The sequence below is a fragment of the Hermetia illucens genome, chromosome 4 (genome assembly GCF_905115235.1).
Source record: "Hermetia illucens chromosome 4, iHerIll2.2.curated.20191125, whole genome shotgun sequence".
Lineage (NCBI taxonomy): Eukaryota > Metazoa > Arthropoda > Insecta > Diptera > Stratiomyidae > Hermetia > Hermetia illucens.
Genome location: NC_051852.1, coordinates 36,518,121 through 36,536,301, shown reverse-complemented (window position 1 = coordinate 36,536,301; position 18,181 = coordinate 36,518,121). Strand labels below are relative to the sequence as shown.

Genomic DNA, 18,181 nt, shown 5'->3' with positions numbered 1-18,181 from the left:
AAAATATGACAATTTGAAATGCAGGATTCCTCCCGATGCAAAGCTTCGCAGCAGATCTACAGCGAAAGGCCAAGGAGGGTGAGTGCCAATTTTGCACACTGCTATAATTTAGCGAAATACCTAGCGACATACACAGACTGAGTGCCAGCGCAAAATTAAACCCGCCATTCACGTTCATTTTGGCTTGTCATTTACGCCGCCAGTCGAACTGAAATCACCATTCACGTACTAGCCGGAAAACCATTAGTTCAACTTTGGGCGTGAAAGGCCTGAAGACGAGAACTTAAGAAATTTTTGTCTGTGAGCACTTATCAGAAATGGTCATTAGCGATAAAGATGTCCATAAAATTCTCGCTCATAGCATAAACAAACAAGAAATCCTCGCTTACATCCTATACAAACATCGGTTGACTGAATCATTTCTCATCAGATCACCGACCGCCTGAACAGTCAAAACTGACAAACTAACTGCATATCATCCACGTTACGGCCGCCGGTCAAATCACGCGTAACTAACAGCCCGAAATAAATGTGGATAGTGGATTTTAGAGGCGATCAATCATGCCCCAATCTCTTCATTTAGAATTCTTTTGGAAAATATCAAGAAGCTTTTTAAATATGCATTCAAGAATTAAAACTCCGTTTAACCACCTGCAAAAGAGAAGTATCAACAAACGACGACACATCTTTAGATAATAATAATCGTCTCTGAGGAGTCAGTCATGCATAAAGAAAGAAATTCGAAAAGGAAACTGATTCCATCCCCTCTCATCAATGGCTTTAAAGAGTGTTCGCCAAGATTTATTTATCTGTAGTAAATAATTTGAACTTCTACCAGTGACCGAAATTTTTTGTGAAGTAACTTAACCTTATGCTAGTGAAGATACATTTTTATTAGCTGTCAGAGGAGACTTAAAAATATCAAATTCAAAAATCCATTGAGTGGCCTCAGTTGTCTTCGAATGGGGGCCTGTATTTCTCCGACTTGAGGCAAAAAAAAACCTCCACACTATCTACCTTAAAAAAACTAGTACAAAAGTTTGTGAGTACTAGCACTCGGTATTTAGAAAATAACATTTCCTTATTTCCTCCATTAAAAAACCCTCTGGGAAGACATTATCAACAAAATGGAAAAAACCGCTCGACACTGTGCATGAAGTCAGAGCATTTCTAAATGCAGACAAAGCGATCGAACGTCAGCGCTAAAATATAATGCCTAATATAATTATATGATGCATCTATCGTCTTAGATGTCATCAATCACGACCTTGGAACTCCTTTCCTACCTGACATTTGTAGTATCCACTTCTTCATGAGTCACACGTGAGCTCAGATTCCTTCTTCCTCCTTTTCCTACTGTTTCCTTTTGTTCCAACGTCCTCCCTTTCTCTTTCAGTATCTCCTCTTGGCGACGATTATCGAGTGTATATTTGGTGTGGTATTTTTAGGCTTGTTACAGCCCCCTCTCCTTTCCTCAAATTTGTCCCAAGGAAAAACGGCGTCTTATTGATCCTCACGTGATATATTCCAAGAGGCACATTTTGAGCTTTTGGATCAGCTATTTAATAAGAGACGCAGGATGTGCCGTAACTCATACCGATTCACGAAATTTCCAATTCATATGTAAGTTTCTCTTTGTCAGCGACATAAGGCTTCTGACGGTGTTGTTATTTTTCATATGAGATATGGGGTTATCACGGGAAAGCTATTCTTACTCTACACAATAACGCCGAACTTGCTACAGACGCCATTTAAAGCACCAAGCTTTTATATATATTTGTTGCAAAAGTTAAGACGATCAGCAGTTTCACATCATATGGACTTCACAGCTCAGACTAAGATCACGCAAAATCGGTAAGCTCGACGTGAGATCACGATTCCCCGTCTCAACCATATTCGATGAAACTTGGCAGAACGGTAGAAGCAAGTTGGACACCGTCATCAAAAATGATTTTTTTAGACAAGGCAGTCTCTTTGATCAGCCGGATGTTATACCTTTCTGCAGTAGCTCAATGGTGGAAGTATCTTTGATGATGAGAATCCACCTCTTTCCGTTTGATTCAAATAGCCCAAACTATTCAATGGGTAGAAACCCGAAACGTTAATTAAGGAAAGCGTTTGATTGCTTACTTCACATCTTTAATACTTTGGCCATTTACTAGTTGTCCTTCTGGAAAAAATCATCGAAAAAAATCCTCTCACTTCCCTTCCGTTGCCTCCCAATAAAATGAAGTCTCTTAGCTATGCGCTAATGCTTGCACTCAGCTCCATTATGCCGGACTATGGTGCTGATGATACGCTTTCATCGCTTGATTTTGCTTGTGAGAAGATACGAAAGGATCACAGCCTCCATAGCGTGATTTAAACCACCTTGAAATTCAGGAGCCAACGAGAACTTGGTACCTATGACTTCCACGAAACATGCATTTTTATCATATCCGAAGTTTGCTTGGTGATAACCAGTCCATAAACCCACAGTAGTTCACTCTCTTCGCAGTGTGAAATAAATCGTCAATGCTGGGTAACCTGTATGAATACCGCATTAAATTCATCTTCTTTTTTAACTATTATACATTTTTTTTTCGTCGTTTTACTTCTGCTTAAACTGTACTTCGGTTTTCTTATTATCAAACTTGATACTGTGCAAATGTCAAATTTATTGCGTCCGCGCAAGCACAAAGGAGGTACACGGCGCAATCAGAATTCGAACCAATACCATCGAATCGATAGGACGATGATCAACCAACCCGGCATTGACTCCTCATGGACTACCGAAAATTTAAAGCGCGTTAAAGCAGCCTTCTTCATGGGAGGGAGTATTTGGGAATTGAAGAAAAGTCCTTTCTTCATAGATATAGAGGGTAATTGTGAAGCAGAACCCTATGAATTTTTACCTAACGTATTGTAAGATTTGCTGTTCAATAGTACTGTTAGGAGCTTCAGGAGCAGTGAGCATGCAAATACCCCTCGAATTGTCATATTGATAACGCATGCCCTTTTTTGGAATATTAACGTTCATCCCCTTCTTCCCCTCTCTGGGAAAAGTCTCGGATTCTCGGATGTTTAGTACCCGAGAAAACAGATTTTTTTATGGCGGCCCGATGCTAATCGATATTCTCAGGCGCGCTACTCAGTAGATCTGCCGCTCGATCAGCAAGATAGCTCTCCTACTGTCGAACGACAGCTGGGTCGGTGGTCGATGTTGAACTTGGGGGATCGCAACTCCCAACCCTGCAAGAAGTAGCGGACGCAAAATGCAAGCAAACGTAAGTGACTATGAAATGGTGATTCCTTTCGAGGCCGATATCAGCGCCTCTCTTGTTACGCACATCCAGATGACAACTCCTAAATCTAGTACTGATCGCGAAAAGATCGATCTGATTGCTCGTCCGGCATTGGTTAGTTGAAACCCAACTGACCTTATGGCTCTGTCTTCGAACAATGTTCCACCAAACATGAGGCGGTGGAAGTTTCAGAAATCCACAAGCCTCCCACAATTACCGTTATGATCACCAAGATCGTGTTACATGTCCGAGCGAAGTGTTGTCAGATCCTAACTTCCCATTCAGATCACCCATCACAATGTCACCTTTAGTAAGCTTCCCTGAACCGCCTTTAATTGTTCGTAGAAAGCATTCTTCTTCACTACATCGGAATTCTCTGCTGGAGCGTAGGATTGTGATGCTGTTTAACCAGGCCGGAAACCTAGCAGTTAGAAGTCTGTCAGAAATTAGCTCCCAGGTCAAGAGAGCGTGCCTTGACGTAGCCGTCAGAAGCAACCCTATACCGGATTCGGACTCACTTGGGTTTCCTGAGTACAAAAGCACATTGCCATTAGTGAGGCAAGAGAGAGAAAGGTGCTCTTTAAAGACCTACCATCTTACCTCGCTTAGACCCAGAATGTCCATCTTATATAGCTGGAATTCTCACTCAAGTTGGGGAAAGTGAACATTCTGAGGACCCTCGCTACTGTTATCGAGGAGCGTGTGCACATTTCAGAAAACATGTATAGTTCGTTTTCGATAGCCAAAGATCGTTGCCCCGAGGTCAGTCCCCATCTACAGCGTTGCTCAGGTTCCGGTAGTAATAAAGTTTCTATCCTTTTTAGTCGTCTCTTATGACACCCAGGAAAGGCTTCGAGTGTATTCTTAAGCCCCAACTCACACCTAGAAGAGGCAGGAGAATGAGTTTATTCCGCCGAATACTGCGATAGACTATTGAAGTTTCTCAGCACCTACTTAGTTTCAAGTAGAGGGTTCAACGTAAAAATTATATTTTGGGGATCATGGCACACTCCGTCCAGAAGTGGGCGATTGTACAAAACAACATGATTTTCACTGTATGGGCAACGAAGGTACTAACCTGTACACTTGAAGATGTCTCAAAGGGTTATCAATCTTTATATTTTAGGGGGAAATTTTAAACAAATACATGCTCGTAGAGAAGAATGAAAACTTAGTGCTAGACCTGTCTCTGTACCATATAATAATTTTCGAAAAGTCGACTGGTCGGGATCCGCCACCAATTCTGACAAATTAAAATCTTATCAAACTTATGCATCAGCTAGAAACCTTAAATTATTGACAAAGAAAATGGAAGTAGCTGCCTGAAAGAGCACGCTTGGTGTTCGCAGGCTACAGAAAGAAGCTACTGATAGCATAGCGATAAAATTTGTGATACAATAGCGTAGATCTCGGAATCGTTGCCAAAATTTACGTACGACAGCCTAAAGTAGTGGATATCAAAGGGATGTCGAACAAAGGATATGTTTGTGGGAAACTGCAAGAAACTCCAAGAGATTATTCCCTCCCATTACGTCGCAAAATAATATTAATCGTTGGCGCAACATTCCAATTGGATCAGGGCCGTGAAGTGTGTTAGAGCACTTCATTCAAAATCGTAACGGTCCACTACAGGATTACATTACCCTGCAGGAGGCAATGTGGTCAGCATTGCGTTCGCCCGAGACTATCACCCTGATTTGACTCAGGTATTCATTCACAGCTGAGGCGACTGGTATCCGACGTCAAATCATGATATAAGCTTCACTGTCACCAGTGAGATTTGAACTGCGACCTTCCTTACGACAGCCTTGTGCTCTAACCACTCAGCTATCCACACACCAGACACAATATATTCGAGCTATTGAGAAGCTTTCTAACAGGGATCACCGCTCTTCTTTCTGGAGCCTCTTCCAGTCAGGACGTAAATATTTGGAAGATTACTGCTAAGGAGGCTAAAGCTTCTGAACCTTATACCAGTCTACCAGTTTGGTAGAATAGAAAGTCTTTATAAATGTTTTTGATTTTAACAGCCGCCCTAAGAAACATGGAATTGAGAGATATGAAGAAAAAAATATTCAATTACATTTCAAATTAAGTTAATGCCAAAATCTTCAAAAACTCGGAAAATAGGGTCTTAATTTCTGTTTCGAGGAACCAGATTTTTTCTTCCATATATGAAACGCTATGTTATGAATCTAACAGGGAAAATTTGATGCAAATTCTATGATTGTTAATATAATTACAACTCAAAAATGGAAAATACTTTTACCCAAAATATCGCAAAATGCGAGTGTCGCTTCATAGACGGTGAAACCAATAAAAACCCATTTAGTGTGTATAGAGAACAGTACATAAAGAACATAGTCTTCCATACATGGAGCTGTTAGCTTTCATTCTCGCCTCAAAAATAACATTTCTTATCACCAGATGATGCATAATAAACACTATTATTTGGTTGGTGTTATATTTCCTGAAAGACCTACCATTCTATTCGACAAAACCAGATTTTCTGAATCTTAGAGCTATTTCTTTATAACATTGTAAGATAACGCATTTGTTTCAAATCAGTTTAGTTACATTAATTTACTTTCTTAGATAATAAAAATGTTACATATGTAATCAAACTTTATACAATAATCATATACAAGAAATTTACTATTTAAATTAACCTAGTGCTAAAATTTTAGGGGACGCATATAACCAACGTCCCTTAATTGCGTGACTAGTTCGTTTGCGTATTTGCTTTCAATTAACTATTATTTTCGCTACCACTGTAGACTCCAGTGAATTCAACAAAATTTGTTTTCTTCTCGTGTCTATTTTTCAGTCGAATTCAATAAATGTCGGATTCTTGCGATTATTTCGTGCTGCCCGTCTTATAAAGTTACTTCGTCAAGGATACACGATACGAATATTACTTTGGACTTTTGTACAATCATTTAAAGCGCTCCCATACGTTTGTTTGCTGATAGCAATGTTATTTTTTATTTATGCCATTATCGGCATGCAGGTATGTATCTTTCTTGTAATCATTCATAAGAAATTTTTCAAAACAAATTTTATTTTATTTTATTTACAATAAAAATCGAATATGTTTATCAACTGTATTTATTTTGTTTAAATGTTATGTTGTATTTGTATTGAGTAATTGTCAGTTATTAATTATTTTTACGATCGTCGTCCTTGAAAGGAAAGAATTATTTCAATAAATCAATTTTAGGATATTCAAAATAAATTCGAAAAATAATCAGGTACTTAAGATGTAACTCAATTCATATTAAAAGGGTCAAATTTTTCAAATGTAGAGCAAATACCAAATTGGTGTCGAAGGCTCCGTATTTTACGTTTCCTAGATTAGAAACTAACGGAGACTTTTTCTAAATAAATTAAGAGCTAAAAATTTTAGACTAGTCTCTTAGAGAAATATTTCAATTTTTTTTTATTGTTTATTTTATTTATAATAAAATTTACTTTGGAATATATATCCATATAGTTATATATACAATATATAGTCAAATTTTCTCATATACTTGATAGAAATTTTTGAGTATTTCTCTTACTTTCATTTAACAATTTTTGATTTTTAATTTACATCAATATTATTCAAATTTTATTTTTAATATAAAATACATAAATATATATAAAAAATTAAGGTTTTTGGCAATATAAAGTATGATCCGGATGCTCAGCTTAACCGGCATAATAATTTCCAAACATTCTTTGGAGGGCTGCTGCTGCTTTTTCGGTAAAAATTGTTAATTAATTTCAATTAATTACTATAATAATATAGGAAAGTACATATACCCACACGTAATATAAATACAGATCTAAAAATTTTGATAATGTTCATTTTAAACAAAGAAACCAATTTCCCACGGAGCTTGAAACGTATTTGTTTTTCTCAATTGGTATATCCTTAATAATTGCTCAAATCATATTTGGCGTTTTTATATAATTTTGCGTAACTAAAAGCTATGAGAACCCAAAATGTTCACTGCGTTTGTTTGTAAATATAGTGTTGACTTTGGTAGAAAGATTTGGGTAAAATTTTGGTATTTTTGCATATATTCCTAGGAACAAAGTGTAAGACAAAGGTGATGTTTGCAACTAAGCACTTGCTAATCCGTCTAATTGCGAGTTACACAAAACCCAAATACAGTTATAACCATTTCAAGCAGGTCCAACACAAATATTTAGATGCATTTGCATTCAGCTTCAGTGTATTGTTAGTGTACATAAATTACATAATAACAATTGATTACGATACAATCCAAACTAAATTGGTTGGCATAAAGTCAAATTACGTAAAAAGTTCCTTTACGCAAGGACTCTTCTAAAAACAGCTCCAATAACTTGATGCTTTTCCAATAAATAAATACAAGTAGTTGAAATAAAAGTTGCCAATATATAATAATAATAAAAAGTAGTTCTATAAATTGTTAGCTGGTTTACAGTTTATGATTTCTATCATACACACATTCAGATTCTTGAGTTCTAGATCCTTCTGAGTTCTAGATATGTGTGTTTGTAATTAAACTTTCCTACGTTTGTCACTTTTAAAGTTCAGGTTTTGAATTGAATGGCACCTTTGATGAGATTTTCTCGAGGTTAATTATTTCATTGATTACTTTTATACGTTCTACTCTCGTGTAAATAATTATCAGTTCTGATAAGCATGTATCAATTGTTATAATTACTTACTTACTTACTTTACTTTCAAATATTCTTGATTTCATGGTAGGTTTTGAATTTTGCGTTTTAACTTAGTTGTAAATTTGTTAGAATTACTACGAGTAAATTTGAAAGATGAAACCAATAGGATAAGATGAAAATGTTCGTTATAAATGATTGTTAATGAAAAACTCTCAATCTTTATTCTACTTTCTCCAAAATTATGTTACTATAATCAATTTAATTTTAGTCAATGGTCCTATGAATTTTATAGTATTTCATCGATTAAACAATATCAATTCCAAACATTTCCGTGGTGATACAAGTTTCTGCAGATATTTGATTTAGTGCTTTTCAAGATGAATTCAGAAAGGTATACTCGAACGGGGGTTCTAATGCCCGTTTTTATTTTCACAATTTTCCATTACGAACTAACGAAGAAAAATCTAACTAAATCGAATAGTTGAATATTACATATCTTTATAATAGTATCTCTAAAATGTCCAATCCGCGGTATTCACAAAATAGAGGCGTTGGTTCGTTTCAGCTCAACAACCTAGAACTGATCGAATTCATTCACGTTTTCCCCCCCTACCAGCCACGTTGACTAGGATTATCTCAATGTTAGTTTATTAAAAAAGGACATTTCAAAGCAAGAACGTAGGCTAGAATATGTGCGACTCCCCCAGCATGCATTAATTAGATTCGGAAATCAGGGACCATTGTACTATCCCCTGGTATATATATTTAGATGCCGTCCTGGTGGCGGCTGAGGATATATCTAGAAGGCAGGAAACGTTGGAATTCCTCCTTTCCGAGGTATTTTCATCTAAAGCCTGGTTTAGTCGTACAGCTATGTGTGAAGTACAGGGCTGCACCACATTATTTGGGGATAGCCCATCCGTAGTGCCGGTTTGTTTTAAGTGTTGGTTTTCATGACTGTTTCTTACCCCTAATTTGATAGCAATAAAAATTTCACTCCAATAAAACTCCAACCAACCAAACCAAAAACCATTTTTCTTACAAATATGTTCATCTCCCGACAGAAATTCAAAATAACTGATCCGGCAGGATGAATCCTAAAGATAGTAGTACTTGACAACTCTTGAATTAGACCCCTGGCGAATCGCTCTATCATATCATCTTCATATTATAAACGATATTCCAATAGTCCGGAACCTTATTAAGAACGTTTTCTTCATTCGATTAAATTGAAGGAGCACTGTGCGGCAGCTCTACACTACTTGGCACATTTTATATTTTGCTGCTGCCAGTAGAATGGTAGATCGTTGTCGTCATTTTTCCAAGAAGCTGGCTCAGTTCCATAACAGAGTCCTCAGAAAATAACCATGAGCTAACTATCTGTTCCACAGCTGGCTCGTCTGTGAAGATTATTATGCTTCTAGCCCCAAAGAAGACAACGATAAAGGCTTCAACGTAATGCCGGTAACGCTTTTCGGTTTGTGTCGGCAGCTTTGCGCTGGTAGGATAGTCTAGATTCGGCCACCAGGGAGTGGATGCATGCCCCCAAATAGACCTTATTTACGGTGCGTATTACCAATAAGCCCATGGTGATGAACCTGTAGTCTTACATATCGCAATCTGCAGGATATTTTATATTATTTCTGGATGTGGTGCTAGATTGTCAACATGAATCATGAAATTTAGATAATCTAACTGCATTCCTACCGATATAAAATATATAGCGGGGAACTGCTCATTGAAGGTTCTTTGTGAAGACAACTGATCTAAGCGGAGTACAGGGTTGTACTAATATGTTTACATATCGTATCCGCATACTTTCGGATAGTTACAACAGCCAGTTTCTCCATAAATTTATACACCATTCTCCTCTAAGGGCATAGCAAAGAATCATTTGCTAGAAGAAACCTCTCCTTGTGAATAGACCCAAGAGATGATATATGTTTTCCTCCGCTTCAGCTTCTGAGGCTAGATCGATTTTTATAGATTTGCTGGAATTTCAGAAGCCTGAGAAGCCATACTTCAAGGGAATTGCAATTGGGAAACCTATAACAAATTACCCTTCTTAAAGTTTTCCCAAAAGTTTTGAAGAGATCACCACTTTCATAGTGAATAAAATATTCCGTATGGCATGTACATTTCGAACAATTCGGTAAACATGTAAACATGTCCTGTATATCTCTTACCGCGAGCTTACAAGCACTTTTTCTATATGCCGCATGATGGCAAACCATGCCGAGTTTCATTTCATTTCACCACCTGAATTAAAGATGATCATATCTTCTGCTTCTCGTGTTTTCTTTGCACATTACACCTGCATATTCCCTGCTATGAAGTTTTCCGCTCCCCGGTTGTCCTTTAATAATAATTTGCTGAATTATATTAAGCGTCAACCTCTCTTGTTTGGCTCAAATTGTGGACAGGGGAATATGGTACGCTCTGTAACATCAGGAGCACTACCACATTTAGACAAAAACACTCACAATTTTGGACACTGTTTGCAATAGGGATGCGTTCGTGATTGACACCTTCTCTCGACTATAATCCAGATATCAACTAAAGTTCGCTTCACATGATGTCAGGCTTTGAAACACAGTCTCGAACCCAAATAAGAAGCAGATTCATCTCCATACCGGCTTCGTCTTTAATTTCGCCAGGTCACTGCCATTTCCAGTTATTTTTTATGGCGCTAATGGTTTTATCGGGTTACACCCTCAACATCATCAGATTGATTTGGAAAAACAACCTGTTTTACCATGAGAAAGACAAGGCGTCTCATTTAATTACACTGCAGGAAGGAAGGAAGCCCAACAACAACCCCTGTAAAAACTCTGCCCTGACAGTAAACGCCGTAGGCCCCTTATCTATATTGTTACATAGTGCCCTGTTCCTACAGTCAGTTTGGTCGAATAACAAAGGATGCATGTTCTAGCAAATGATATCTTAACTTGCCCATATTTCGTCGAGTTGAACGATTATTTGGCATTCAACATCGTGACAATGCGACATTTGCCAGAGTCCATCGCTTCTTAACCTCAATTCAATCCCACTACAGTAGATTTAGCATAATTTAAGTAGAAGTGATCAGCTTTGGAGCCCGTCCTCAACTTCTTCTTCCCCTCTCCCCCTCAACGTCTCCCGGGAATTCAAATCTGCCTCTGTGAAATTTTTTTTAAAACAACGTCACTGTTTAATACATGTTACCTATTTAGGTTGTTTATTTTGACATTTAAAGAGTCATCAGTTAGTCATCCACTTCATGGCGGACCATGGGGGACCATTCCGTTTTTGGAATAACCGCCAATTTTGAAAATCAATTACTTCCAAGCAGAGGCAACTCAACGAACACTGCCTCATCCGTGGCCTGGGAACAGCGTAATGGATGTGATTACAAAATCTTATTTGCGCCATTACATATTTACATTCATACGCTGCCTCACCTCTCCCAGGGCAGAGGTGAGGCAGCGTCTGACGACTTTCCTCTGCCCTGGTAAGAAACCGTAAAGCCATCATCGCCTGACATTTTTTTTAAAGTTTGGGTACTAAGCCCTAAACGAGAGGTCCGTGGACCAAAAAAAGAAGGAGTAAGTTGCTCCCATTTGGTCCGGCCCAGCATTAAGCTGATGCGGACTTAGGACCCCACAATTCTCAAAAAAATATTGTATATAACAGTTTCGTGAATTGGGAGGAAGCGAGCTATAGGTAACTTAGCTTTCCTGCATTTAAATTGGTAGTTCTTACGAATAGTTTATCTCCATTGCTATATAAGAAATTAACAACATTGTATCCTCAGAATTATATTGTAAATTGAGACATTTCCTTCTGGTTCTGGTTATGACATGTTGTGTTATCCGTTATAAACCCGGCTGACTCAACTCTTTTCTAACAGCAAAAAGGTGATTGCAAAGTGAGAACACTCTATAGATTGATTTTCTTTTGACACAAAAGAACAAATGTTGATTCAATTCCCAACATTTGAAGAAAACTCCCAATCCAGTAGACTTTGCAACCTGAATAACCTTCACTAGCTACATGGATGTTATCGACTGTAGAACAGAAAGTATTGAGAAAGACGAAAAAACCAATATTCCGAGCCAATGGTTCACTGGATGGCCACCTTTTCTGTTAAACCTCAGGTTTTACGAATAAGTAAAAGCATCAACTTTCCGTAAATTGAAACGGCTGCTGCAGAAACGATTCCGCATGCTCCGTTTAAACGTATTAATGGCAAAAGTAGCTTTAATTCTGTTCAGAAGAGCAAGGGTAGCTCATCATATTAACCATAAAAGTTTAGAAAGCCACAATTTTATATGTTTGAAAGTTATAGGGAAGTACTTCGTTCAACCCCTTCAGCGGCTTATCATCGTGAGTGAAAATCCTACCGATAACATCCCCTGCAAAACCATTGAAACCCTTGCGATCAACAGTCAGCGGCTTCGTGTTGCAATATCCGATAGTGTCTTGACTTTCGCGCGGATTCTGCCTCTCTCAGTAAGGAAGGAATACTTTTAATATCAAGCCTGTATGCGTTATTCGCAACTTTCTGTTTCAACAACAAATGAACAGAGCACCCGAGATAGAAAAGTTTTCATCACCCCAGTAGTACTTAGGCAGCCGAGCCTTTTCTTTTGCATTTGTGGCTTGCGTCCCTAGCCGAGTTTTATCTCATTCAGGAAACGATGCATGGATATATCAAAAGGGGCCTTATTATAGATATGAATTCCCGGGTGATATTTACAGGACTTCCGGTATTGTTCTTGGAAGTGGTGATTCCCTGTTAATCTATACTGAAAGCGGACCCCTTTAAAAAGATACTGTGATCGCAGGTCGCCCAGTTACGGCATGTCCTTATTCTTGGTATATTCGGTACATCTAATAAATATTCTACTTATAACTGAATAGGGGAAAAGAATAGAACATTAGTATGGTGCAACTAACACATGGATCGCTAACAGGATACCCTGGAGGTCTTTCAAAGCCATTACATACGAAGGGAGCCTATCGCTTCCCAATAAATTGACTTATAACCGTTTTCCTGCCGAGATAGTAATGATTGAGGCTGGGAGGTACTCAGTCATATTTTAGGTTGATGTTTAACTGCCGCATACCTTCAGGCCCTTCCTTCCTATTTCCTTACTGAGGCCCCTTTTCACAGCAAGATACATAGATATTCGCAGATGAAGTTCCTCCCTCAAATAGTGGATACACTTCAGTTGTCGGCAACCACTATGTTTAGTCACGATACAGCTTATAACAGGATAGGGACCCTAGTATTTGCATTTAGCTGCCCCCTTCTATGGCCTACGTAATTAACTTAATAAGGCCTTGGTACTCTGCGTTATGAGTAACGAACAATAGTACGGCTGGGAAGAATGGAATGGAAGAATTGATATGCTCGAAAATAAAACCTTAAAACGGATTCGGTATAAATATGACTTGTGTAATCTCCATTATTAATCATTAGGATCAGTAGTTTCAATTCAGAAAACAACGATGAGCGGGTATCCAAAAATATTCAGTGGCAAAATGTTTTGGCAACTAGGACCAAGTTACGCAATATTTTTCGAGGCGAAAACTCCCAAGGTAATGGTAGAGGTTATTCCGCTAACTTTTAATTTTTCGTTGATTTTTGCAAAGCGAAACGGAATCATTCAATCCACTGGCTACAGCATATGCAAGCGATAATGATTCATTTCACCATTCTGTGGAGGCACTGGTTTTCCTCCGTGTGACAAACTTTTCTTATAGATATTGGACGCCGCTTTTGGCTGATAATTCGACGGAAACTTATTCTTTGGTTCCATAAAACTTTATAGAATGTTTCTAAGTGGCGTTAGTTTTTATGTAGTTTTAATTAGGAAAATTCCGCAAAAATTCTTGAATGGAGATGAAGCTTGAAATTTTCCAAATTACTGCCAGTAACTCCAGTGACGCTGAGTAATTCTGCCCCTGACAACATGACAATAGATTGCTAAAGCATATACTTTGAAAGGCTCAGAATCTCACCTAATTTTTGCCTCCACTGAGCCTGTGATTTCATGCAATAAGAGAAAGGTTACTTCTCATTGAACAATACTCTTCTTTCCTTAGTAATTTGTTCAAAATCAAGTCAGCTAAAGCGAAATTTGTCAATACATGATACTCCACAGCCCTCAAGTATGCAAACATCGACTCCGTCAATTGAGTTCTCCGGTTTTAGGTGATGTTTTTCTAGGTTGTTTTCATTGGACACCCGTTAATGCGTGACTGGAAATTGTAACACCTATCCATGCGAAATATACAGATTGTTTAAGCTTCACAATTGTATTATCTTCATCAAGGTTCCCAAGAATCGGGGTCTTCTTTTGATTAGACTTTGCACATGTTATCTATGTGCAAACGTCAACTTAGTATATAGCATTCATAACACCATTATTTCATGCTGTCAATTTGCGCGGTTACTTCATTTTCCTTATAATATGTTCAAATGACAAGTTTTATGGTATAACCCTCTAATGTTTGCATCCTGACACCCTTTCGGATGCTTCTGTAAGACCAGTTTGGACTTAAAATTTCTTTACTTAGGGAAAATTGCTTTCATTAGTGCTTACTACCTCAACCTACATAATTTATTATATCATAACATGCACAAGATACATTTGTTCTGTAGAAAGCTTGCGTCGTGGCTGCTGCACCTATTCGGAGTGCTTTCTAAAATCGGATTCGTAGATTTTTTTCTCATTTTCCCTTTGTGGCCACTATAACAAGAACTAAGTAATTGTTATGAAGTTTTATAGCGAATTTGGAAGAAAATGTGGGATTATGTAGCAAAAATTCAGAAATTTTTTTTACTTTCAATTATATTTTGATACAACGCACTTATCCTAATAAAACTCATAATTAAAGGCCAGCAAATTCAACAACGACGCAAGAAGAGTCACCAAATGCAATTAATCGATTTAAACTTATATTCCGTCAAGTTGGCAGAGAGAGATCCCATGCTCTTCCCTAAACTAGGCTTTAAATATCTGTTGTCACCACATATTCCAAAAATTTTAAGGAAGCTTCATATGAAAATTAATTGATTAATTAGCATAATAGCATAATAAGACGAACATTTTTACTCCTATCCAGTTTAGTTAAATGTAAAGTTGACCCTTTTAGCAGTTACCATTATCATTAATCTCATATGTAACTCATAATATAAAGCAAGTTGTTTGTATCTGAGTTCTGTATTGTACCTAAGTAATGTAATGTATATTTTGCTTTGAAGACATTACAAATGTATAATCGTAAAGAAAACTACAAAGTATATATGAAAACTAAATGTACACGGTCACATACAGTCAACAAACAGAATAGGATTTTCAAGATACTTCAAAAGGAAAGATTTTATTTTCATATTCGTTTGAATCCTTATTTTCACTTATTAAACTTATGTTTTTCTGTTAATTCTTTAATGTGGATGTGTTAATTTCATAAACTCTATTCACCACAAAAGAAATATTTATACTAAACCAAAATTGAACAAAACTCCAAATCAATCCAAATCAAAAAATTAGGTATTCGGGAATATTGCACTTACATCGGATAATGCGATAACCAGACACAACAACTTCCGTTCCTTTGTCCAAGGATTAATGTTACTATTCAGGTAGGTATCGCCGCGCAATAAGATTTTTTTCCAATCTACAAACATATTTCTGGCGACTATCATTATTTCTTCAGTTATCAATTTCTCTTATTACTAAGAAAATAATTTTAAATTTCCTTTTGCGAGAGAAATCAATAATAGATTATTATAAACCATAGAAGAAACTCCTAGAAATTCTTTAGATATAAAAAATAATAATGGAAACTTGTGGAAGATATTACTACTTTCCCTAGATATTTTCTACTTAATTACGAACAACATTGATTGGTCTTAGACCGCATTTGTCTTTATATTAGTGAAATTTTCAATAAATAGATTAGAACGAAGGACAAAAATTTGCTTTGAAACCGAACTAACGAATCCGAGATGTGGTCATAGAACATCTGACATTCTTATCTAAATTCGGTTCAAAACAAACTAGACCAGGAGAACCAGTTTTATAGTAAACAATTAGAACGAACTATCTCCTATTGTTCAACTATGAAAGAATGCATAGAATCATCTTTTGAATCTAATATAGATTAATTATCTACGCAATCGTCGAGTTTAAAAAGATATTTTATTAATTTTATTTTAATTTACTAACTTGATCAACGCAAATTTAAAATTGTTCTATGCAGAATATCTCCTTTTGAGGAAGAAAGAAGAAAAATTAAGAAAAAATGTAATTTACAATGGAAATGAATGGAATCAGAAAATTAGTCGAATTAAGGCAGTATTCTAATTTGGACGGTTTAGGAGTATAAATTCTTCATCAAATTTTTTCTGTAAAAATCAGCAGAAGACTCGCAGAATCACTAAAGCGTCCGTAGCCCACATTGGGCGCTATTATAATAAACCATAATCGAAGGAATAATTGATAAGTTAAGAAATGGACTAGAATGGAAGAGAAGGGTGAAGGACAGGACAGGGTGGAGGAGAAATTAGGATTATCTTACACCATTTTGTTTGAAGGATGAGAACTATTTAGCGAAAAAGTGGTGACAGATGCAGGAGAATAGTCTACTGTCAAAAAGACGATTATCACTATTGTAAAGGATACGGAAGGGAATCGTGGGAAATTCTATTCTATTCGTTTATAATTTTGAAACATACCACAACTAAAGGCTTGAAATATAATCGTCACCTTTCAAAGTATTTTACTTCATATCATCAGCTAATACTTTTTTGATACCTGGCGTTAGAGGAACTTAATTCAAATATACTTGATACCAACGAATCTGCCTTTCTTGCAGGAAGTCCCGTCCTCAGGTAGTCGAGGAGGGTGACCAAACTCGGGTCTCCAAGAGACTCTTAAGTTGTCCTGCCACAAGCCTCACTGGGATTATCTAGTTCCATGGGAATCGGAATAGTCCTTTGAGGGGATATGCTCCAGGAAAATTCCTCTATGATATGCTCCTTGTGGAAGTTACCTCTAATGAAGTAAACTTGCTGCACGACAAGAGGAAGCACAGAAACATGAAAGTGACGCCTAGAAAGACAACTTGTTTTACCGGGAGAGTGGAAGACTAGTTGAAATTCCGAAGTAGTTTCTCGACATTGGAGATAAATTAGTGAGTCAACCTTATTTTTTTGAGGCAACACTTTACTATTGAGGTACTAACTGCGAGGCCCACAGAAATTTTACCGATGAAATGGTAATTATTTATTACATATTGCAGCACTTATATTAGGCTGAATCTTTGTTTGGGACGTGGATATTGAAAGCTTTGAAGAAATCCGGCTATTGCTGAACTTTCATTTGAAATGCGCCTTTTGGTATGTTAAAATTATATACAGGTTCTGATTGCAGTGCGTTTCTTACTGCCATGTGTCTCCAGTTCACTCCTTTGTGGAGTACAAGGCACCCACATAGTCTCTTTTTACTTTCGTTGTTTTCTTTTTTCTCGTTTTCACTGAGACTGTGCTTTAACGTCACCATCACCACACTTAATTCCATGCAAGTAACAAGCTCATAGCTACGAGACTGAGTTCAGACCTAGAAGAACAAAATTCAGGGGTTGACACTTTACTGCCTCTGTCATATGAAAATGAAATATGTCTTTAAAGCATTCCGAAAATGTTGGTTTTAATGCCCAGCACGACACAAATTTGTAGAGTGATAAGATCATGCTCAACCGAAGGCCTGGCTCCCCAGCCGTTTTGGGATTGGCAAAGTTTAGTTATCAAATAGCATTTCTTAGCTGATGTTGCCATTTCTAAAATCTGATGTGACTCATAGTGATTGGTCTTATAAATGTTCGGTCTGAGGGTTGGACGTCTAGGATTATGGCATTAGGGTTGGTGTTGTCAACAATGGTTTCCAAAAATGAGAAAATGTTCGGGGTTGTTATTAATGAATTGGTACATTGTTCAACAAATTATCGGTAGAAGGTAGGTAGGAATTATTGTTCCACCACCAACGTATACGAAGCCGAAGATGTTTACGATGAACCCAATGATAACCTTTGAGGGTTTGGAGGCCTTTGATGGCAATACAACCGAACTTCAAACAAGGCATGGCAAGAGTTCATCTTCTACCTACAAGTATGGCAACCTATGGGATTGATAATTAGCGTGATGATTCCAATATCAACGGTTGATTAATCTATCTGAGTAAACTACCGAGAAT

At 37.2% G+C, this 18,181-nt stretch overlaps 1 protein-coding gene across 3 annotated transcripts in view; it reads left to right on the top strand.

Annotated features, from left to right (window-relative positions):
• LOC119653695 (voltage-dependent calcium channel type A subunit alpha-1) overlaps window positions 1–18,181 on the top strand; it is a 399,598-nt gene that overhangs the window by 287,454 nt on the left and 93,963 nt on the right. For all 3 annotated transcript variants that reach the window (XM_038058565.1, XM_038058567.1, XM_038058568.1), the window contains 2 exons: window positions 6,112–6,294; window positions 15,479–15,570. In XM_038058565.1, coding sequence (XP_037914493.1) covers window positions 6,112–6,294; window positions 15,479–15,570 — 275 coding nt within the window. The remainder of the gene's footprint in view (window positions 1–6,111; window positions 6,295–15,478; window positions 15,571–18,181) is intronic.